Here is an 8,888-nt window from a genome sequence, read left to right as displayed (position 1 = left end):
TTAATTTTTACACACGGCAAAATTTTATCAATTTTATATTAATTTATTTTATGTTGATATACGCGAAATACTTTTAATAAATAAAACTAGACTGTGAGGTATCTATTATTCAATATTATTCTATTATTTTAAATACAATTATGTATGTAATAATTTGTTTAATAGTATAAATGTATATTCCGTTATTGATATATTTTTATCATTTTGAATGTTTACTTTATTTTTAATGTTATTATTTTTACTTTTCTGTCCAATATAAATATTTTTATGGATATTCCAAATAACTATATTATAAAGAGTACATACAAATTCATTAAATAGGCATTGTTAACTGTAGATGTGAAATTAAAATAGAAAAATTCGAAGAAACCATTACATCATAAACAAAAACTGATCTTCCAGGATGAATGGACAATGTTTAGTTTTGTTTTAGCAACGCGCTTCATTACTCAACCACATGGCATTGCGAAAACTGGAGTGCACCTTACCATTGATCAATTATATTTATGAGCGCAGCAAGTAGGAAAGCTTTACAGAATGATATTTTCATCGTAAGTTGTCGCAACATCAATCGAACGATACGTATTGCGACTTACAAACACGTGGCACCAACCAAGTTATTGAGTTCCACTATCATAATTAATTCACGGCGTTGGTAGTAGCCCCAAGCGGCACGTACATACATTTTCTTTTCCACTAGAAAGTCGTTCATTTTTATTTCTTAAATTATTTTGAACAATAAATTGCTTATATTCGGAATTTTATTATAGATAGACAATTTACTAGTGTAATATGAAAACGTATTATTTAATATATTAATTTTGATTAATATTGTAAACAGATTATTATTTATTGTCCAATTTGCTTTAAGTTTGCTTTAAAAATAATTTTAAAACTCTAGATATGCTGATGTCTTTTTGAGATCTATAAAATCGTAGGAATTCTATTCTCCTTATTTAAATTACAGAATACGATTTTAACTTAAAAGCAACAAATGCACAAACTAATTCTAATTAAAAGCATATATATATATTTCTCGTTCGTTTATATTTGATTGCATCTTGGAAAACATTTTTTGTGCTTTGTAAGCATTCATAGATATAATGTATAAAGAATTTTTAAATATTAAAAAGTAATACAATAGAAGCTAATAGATTAATTTATTTTACAAGTTCTATTACATAAATTGCATTACATACAAGTGTTTGTTTGTTATATATCAGTCCACTCTTGTAAACATATATGTGCATCATTAATTATATTTGAATAAATTGTAAAGCTTTACAATGTCGAAATTTTATATGTAATTTATAATCATAGATTATAAGATGTCTTTGTTCTTCCAATAAGTATGGATGTTTAATTTTTATAATAAAATGATTGTTAATAAATTCCTCTTTAAAAAAGTAGTATTTATTTGTTTATAAAAAGGTTTCTTATAGTTAAATTCTTTTGGTATTTGTAATACAATTATTTTTACAATACATAATCAATAATAGTGATTGAATTATTTAAGAATAGAAAAAAGAAAGTAAGTTCTCTTATAGTCTAAAATTCTTTAATCGATGAATATATATTTAAGAAAGTATTTTTTAATTTATTCATATAAGAACAAATAAAAATTATAAGGTCAATTTTTTACTTTTGTACGTCATTGATTCATGTAATATGTTATTTAATATTAACACAGTTTATTATAATGGAGTTCAGCTCTATTCAATTAGTACTACCGAATTAAATATTTAGAACACTGTATACTTTTCAGACAGATTAATTCTATTCTGAGTGTAAAAGCACTGGTGTAATAAAATGTTGTTATTTTTTATTTTGTTAAAATATTTTTATATTATTTTACAATAACAAATTATGTTCTTTAGCGAAATAGAATAAATGAAACTTGTGCTTTAACAAAAAGTTAAAATTAGTAATTAAATTATGTATTCGGTTTATTTTTGATAACTATTCTATTTGTTTATAAAAAATTTAACAAGATATTATGGATTTGAATATATTGATGATAAGAGTTATATTGCATAAATTTTATTTTTATATACAATTTTGAACATTTTGTATTAACATAAAAGTGAATATGTAATAATCATATTTTACATACTTCTGTAAATTGTATTTAAATAAAACGTATTAATTTTTTATTGTTAAATACATTAAAATTCTTAATAAAAAAGAATTTCTGTATTATAAAAAAATATAAAATATTTGTTTTGCATAGTTAAAAGTATCAGTCTTATATTTATTAAATTAAACAAGGAAATAGGTATAAAATATTCTCAATAACTATTTTATTTAATGTAACCACAAAATTATACAGAATAATATAATGGATGAATTTTATAAGCATCTTTTTTTATGGTAACTGCGAGTTATGTTTATTGACCGAACATTCTATAGACTATTTTAAAATTTACCATACAATATATCAGATTTTCTTTAAATATTAATGTATTGATTAAAAATGAAAATATACTTAAGAAAATACTATATATTCCAATTATTCAATCGTTTTATGATATTTTATATTATAATTTTAAGATGAAATCTATTTTGTATCGATCTTATTATAATATCATAAGTTTAAATATTGATTTTTAATAAAAAATAAATATATAGTTGTAAATTTGCCAAGATATATGTATAAAAAAGTGCATTTGTTTATTCTAAGGATCGTTTTTTATAATACTATATTCTTGCTTTGTTTTATATACATTGTTTAAATTAAATTTTTAATAATGGAGAGAATAATTTTTTTTCAAGTATTGAATAATTTGTTTCTTTTAACGCTAAAAAATATGCTTATATACGAATGCATACTAATATATTTTATTAAGTGTTAAATAAATTATCAAAATATAACTAATGGCGTTCTATTCCATTTGGCATTACAGACATCTCTCAGTATCGCTACGATGTTCAGTCATCGGATGGACTCTTGCACCTCGAGCAGGATCTTGAGTTCCAATTGCACTTGAGTCCGGGTGACTTCTTGAGTCTTGACAGGAGACGGCGGTTTGCAATCGAGCCGGGCATCGTTGATCCGATTTCGAGTCATGAGCAAACTCCAGAGCCAAGTAGCGTCCAGGAGGTACTGCAAACGCAGCAGCCGGACAATATTACCAAGTCTGATTTAAGTCTCAACGTCTCGTACTCGACGGCCGATCAGAAAGCGATAACGACTTTGGCGACCCCTGTAGTCTCGAGCACAACATCCCCACCCTATACGACGAAAACGTCTACTGGGTTGGATGCTGGTGCATCCAGTGGACCTACGGCCAAGGGAGTCATTGTCTCGACGCCGATTGTGCCCTCGACAGATAAGAGCAACGCCACGAAGCCCACCAGCACCAACGTCACCAACACAACCAAAACTACTCAGAGTAGTGATGAAAAGCTCGAGAAGCCGGTATACTATGCTATTACATATTCCCACACTATTTTACATTCCACAATTCTGTAAAAATTAACTTGTATATATATATATAAAAAAAAAAAAAAAAAAAAAATTGTAATATGCTGAGAGTCGATTTGAAATTTAATAAAGTACATTCAAATTATGAAATTAATAACTGACTTTTAAAAACTGTTTGCTTAATCAAGATTAATTTTAACGATTAAATGTTAGCATTAGTCAAACGTTTTCTTACGATGCTTTAACTAGTTTAAAATCGTATATGCGTAAAAATCTCCAAATAAACGTTATGTTTGATTATAGTAGAGCCATAAAATGAATTAGTGACGTTATGTAATAAATATATCTATCACGCTTTAGAAGATAAAAGTCTGGGCAAATCAGACATTGTGGTCGAATGTAACGGATTCGAAAAACATGGAACCGAGTGAAACGGATGTTGACGACTTCACAATCGATAAATACACAGCTGAAGTGACGAACAAGACTCTTCACGACAATAACATTACCAAATCGGAGACCGATACGCATCAATATTACAACAGTACTTTCAGCGTTGACGAATCGATTGGCAAGAGGTACTGGGTCAATCTTAAAAATCATCCAGATCTCCAGATCAATACTTTGTTGAGCAAAAGTCACCGCAGAGCAGCTGTAAGTTGGAATACGATATTTATTTTTATAATAAATCGTACCTATCCTATTGTTTTATCATGCCCTATTACAAATAATGATATTTAAAAATACTATGCAATATTTATTTATAAGCATTACGATGTAATCTATATTATACTGCGTTTCCTGACTAACTGCTCTTACAGTGAAATGCTATTTATTTTAATGTAAACTAGATTACAAAAGCTATCGGAGGTTCTTCCTTTGGTATATAAGCATTATTCAATAATCGTCAATTTCTGTCTTAATAATCGTTAAAATTTTTAAGTAAAAGGACTTATCAATAAAGGACGTGGATTTGGTAAAGCCGTAATTTGCGTGAATCTTGGATATCAATCGATCTACATGCGCCTTAATACCGCTGCATGAAGCACTATTACATAGCTGACGCATTTTTGCTCTTTTTTTTTCCTCAGACCATAAAGCTGAAGTTCGACTTCCCGTTCTATGGGCACAAGGTTCGCAACATCACAATCGCCACGGGCGGCTTCCTCTACACAGGCGAATACGTGCACAGTTGGTTGGCTGCCACTCAGTACATCGCACCGCTCATGGCCAATTTCGATACGACCCTATCATCCAAGAGTTTTGTCAAATATGCTGACAACGGTAAGTCGTGTATCGCAGCTATGCGGTCGACGTGTCACTCTCAAAATATTTTCTGTGCTACGCTTCCTTGACGTCGTCTACACTTTTGTGCCTGTCAAATACAATATCCTTATTCATTCGTTCATTTTTATTTACTGCTCAATGTAATAGCGCGATAAATCGGATCATCGATTAATTGCCCGTACGCTAATACAACAGATCTGTTTTACAAGAGTAAGCCATTATAATTAATATATCAATTCTTTAGAAATTCGTTGCTTTCGATCGAAGTCATAGTTTCTAGAATTTTAGAATTTTTCGAACAGTTCATAATGATATTTTTTATCTGTTAACTTTTTTTCTCTTAACTCTTATCTTTTAACTCTTTATAGTTAATTACTCACTCAAAATTACCACTAATGATTAATAATTAGTAAATCTGCATTTGAAGATTTGAGGAAAAGGATTAATGTAATCTATCTGTTTATCGAACATTTTTAAGAAGAAAAACATTTCAAATCTAGCGTCGTTTCCCATTTAATGATCAGCATTGAATAATATTTCATTCCAATATTCATCGAAGAACAATATCATATGACTTTAAGAGGATGCAATTTAAAAGACTTTCTACTCTTAAAACAGTAAATGTATCATAAAAATAAAATGTTAAAAGCATAATATGCTAACCCGTAATGCAAGATCGTGCAACAATAATTAAGCACTGGAGTGTAAGGCATAATCTTCTTGTGCAATAAAATAAAAAATGTATAATTGTGTGAATTATAGGAACGGCTTTTACCGTTGAATGGGAAAATGTCCATTTGCAAGATAAGCCCGAGGCCGGTGCGTTTACTTTCCAAGTGACGCTTCTGCAGAATGGTGATATCATTTTCGTATACTCGGTGATCCCGGTACTCGTTGAGAATATCCAAGATAAGGAGCACCCAGTAAAAATTGGATTGAGCGATGCCTACATGATGGACAGAACAGTATTCTGTGAGTATTAATTCTCTGCTACACTCATACGATAACTCGAATATTTATTTCAAATTATACTTAGAAATGCAAATGATAAATCTACTTCATGAAAAATAATCAAACGTAATAAATTACTTTGCTTCTAACATAAATATAATATGCGAATTATTTATAACAATTAAGTTGTTTTTACGTAACTAATATATACGTTCTATTACTACATCTAATATTTAAATAAAGTTTTAACTGCAGGTTATAAACATAATTATATATGAATAAAAATTTTTTTTATTTATAAATTTTTTATATATTAATTATATACGCTGTACATTATCGAGTGCTAAAAAATTTACTATTATGGTCATTAAATATACACATTAATTATTTATAAATTCATATATTTAAGTATTAAATGATTCGTTATAATTCGCATTATACTTCATTAGCATCCCGAAGAAATTTATTACTTAAACATTAAATCCATATTTATTTTATGATCAGTATCACGCACATATATGCCCGGACTTAATTATAATATTAAATATATCCAAAATATATTTTAAAATACATGTATAATTATTTTGAAAAATGAAGGTATGTGATTTAAGTTCTGATTTAAAATAATCTAAATAAATATCTCGCTCCTCTCATTTACATTAAAGTAAATATAGAATCATTGTTATGTAGCGAATATATACTCAATTAAATAAGTTTGGTGTATTTTATAAGGAAAACTTGATGACTATAAGATAATAATAATATTCCGTTAATATATAAACTTTAGTACTTAATACGTTTTTGCAATGTATTTAAAAATAAATTTAGAATTATAATATTATAGTTAATTGATATGAATATATTATTACGCAACTTTTGTTGAATAAGACCTGCTTATTAAAACATACCTTATACATGGCATAAATGACATATGATTATCGTCGATCTATTACGATTGATTTCTGGTAAGAAGCATCAGTATTTAAATTTTTATGTAAACAATATGGCATTATTTTTCAAGTTTACTGATTTTTAATAGTTAACACTTCATAATTCACTTTAAAATATCTGATAATTCTTTGAATAGGTATAATTTTTGTAGTATTGCTCCGAATTATCGTATTTTCTACATATTTGTGACTGCGCGGGTATATTCTGTAAAAATATTAACGAAAAAGGCAAATTATGTAATATTAAAAGATTTTTAGGAAAAGATCAGGAAAAGATTAGGAAAAGAAAAGAAGAAGATAATTTTGTTATTCGTACATAAAAATTAAACCTAAATTGAATGTTGGAACAGTTTTTATTTTTCCCGATCGAATAAACGCAGTCTGATAATAAAGTAGGAAACTTTCTGATCGGTGTAAGTAAATGGTCTTTAAATCGTTAGTTTTCTGACTATCAGAATCAGAATCTGACGGATCACAGCTACTCCACGTAACCTAAAACACCTGTTTGTTTGCATTTCGTTGTATGCATTTGGCATCTCGCCAACATCTATATGCAATAGGCGCGCTCGCCTGCGGCCGTCGTAAGTCTCCACTCATTGTTTTTCTTCTTTATTTTAACTTCCTTTATTTATCTTCTCGTTAACGGCGCGCCTACGGACGATGATCTTTCTCTCTGTTTTACTCTGTCTCTTTATTCGCGCGCAATTCCACGAAAGCTCGTGCGTGTGTTCGTTCCCGGTGATTCGTCAGTCGTTAGACGAGCGATTCGCGCTTTTGACGACCTCTTTTTCACTTATTCTTTTCATAGCGATTAATCAGTGCACAAGAGCACACATTTAAAAATATTAACATGCTATGTTTGTTCCCGGATGGGCTGTATGTAAATTTTATTAGTAATGAATTTGTTAGTGGTTTACAATGAACTGTTAGCTTATATTATGAACAACTATTATATATATATATATATATATATATATATATAATATTAAATGAGCCTATTTCATGAATCTGGCATCAGATACGATATATTTAATTATTTTCATTCTTTTTTTCTTTTTTCTTTTTTTTTTTTATAAAAGAATAAAATTTATTTCTTTTACTCGTATTCTAATAATTTAGTTTTATATACTTATTTACTATAGTATCTTAAGTCTGTTTATATAACGTTATATTAACGAGCAGATTAGATTTTCCATATTATAGAAAAAGAAATTATCGAGTCATTCTTTTTTTTATTCATTCTTTTTTTTTGTAAGTCTCTGTATTGAAATATTGTAGTATAGTTTAATAATGTATTTAACAATCAATAACTTTAATCATAATACGTTTTATTAAAAAATTATACAGTAAATAATACAAAATAATAATAAATAAGTATAATAATATATAAGTATATAAATATTAAATAATAAATAGAAATTTGTAATTTACAATTTTAATTAAATTATTATAAACATAAACTGTAAAGAGAAATGTTTGGACTAGTTTTTTTAATGCCATTAAAATAAGATTTTTATTAAAGCTTATATTAAAGTACATTAAGGATAGCATTAATTTAATCTAATGTACAAAGAAATATTCGTTCTATTTCATTCAATAATTTTGATATAAGTTAAGTGGTTGATTTATAGTTGTGCAATTAATTTAAAGCAGATTACGTTTGCTTCGGCGTAAATTGCTTAAGCTGTTGATGAGAGAGTCGAATATTCATTGAATGCAGTATTTAATATAGACATTAGATTATACTAATTTAAATAAAATGTGAAATACACATTGCCAATTAATACTACACACTCGAGCACCTTGGCATATTATGATCGTCGCCTCAATTTAACCGATCCTGCATTTTAATGCAAACAGCTATATATTCAAGAAACAAATAAGCCTACCCAATGAAGTTGGTCATTAAAAAATTAATTATCATCCGCAGTCGCCCGACGTAAGACGATCTACGAGTACCATCGTGTCAGCTTCAATCGCCAGGATATCAAGAACTGGACAGCTATTTACCTAAATGCATTGCCGACCTGCCTCCAAGCGGATAACTGCAACGACTGTCTAACTAAAATAAAGGATTTTGAATGCAAGTGGTGTCCGGAGCTCCAAAAGTGCAGCACCGGTACTTTCCGCTTCCGGCAAGAATGGCTACATAAGGGATGCGATATTCGATATATAAAGGAAGAGGGCAAATGCCCGGCCCGTTCAACCATTTATCACGAGCACGTGGACGCTAGGGCCGAGGATCAGCGCACAGGCGATATGCCGGAATTCAGCAG

General features: G+C 28.6%; 1 protein-coding gene across 1 annotated transcript in view; it reads left to right on the top strand.

Moving 5' to 3' along the window:
• Positions 1-2,881: 2,881 nt before the first annotated feature.
• l(1)G0289 (plexin domain containing lethal (1) G0289) overlaps positions 2,882-8,888 on the top strand; it is a gene marked incomplete at its 5' end in the record, with an annotated part of 7,687 nt that continues 1,680 nt past the window's right edge. The window contains 6 exon segments of the mRNA XM_011497811.1: positions 2,882-3,418; positions 3,785-4,078; positions 4,516-4,708; positions 5,474-5,683; positions 8,543-8,886; position 8,888. The exon segment at position 8,888 is cut by the window's right edge and continues 54 nt beyond it. Coding sequence (XP_011496113.1) covers positions 2,882-3,418; positions 3,785-4,078; positions 4,516-4,708; positions 5,474-5,683; positions 8,543-8,886; position 8,888 — 1,579 coding nt within the window.

Source organism: Ceratosolen solmsi, unplaced genomic scaffold (genome assembly GCF_000503995.2).
Source record: "Ceratosolen solmsi marchali unplaced genomic scaffold, CerSol_1.0 scaffold47, whole genome shotgun sequence".
Taxonomy (NCBI): domain Eukaryota; kingdom Metazoa; phylum Arthropoda; class Insecta; order Hymenoptera; family Agaonidae; genus Ceratosolen; species Ceratosolen solmsi.
Note: the sequence above shows the minus strand (reverse complement) of the source record. Positions and strands in the feature narration are given on the sequence as shown.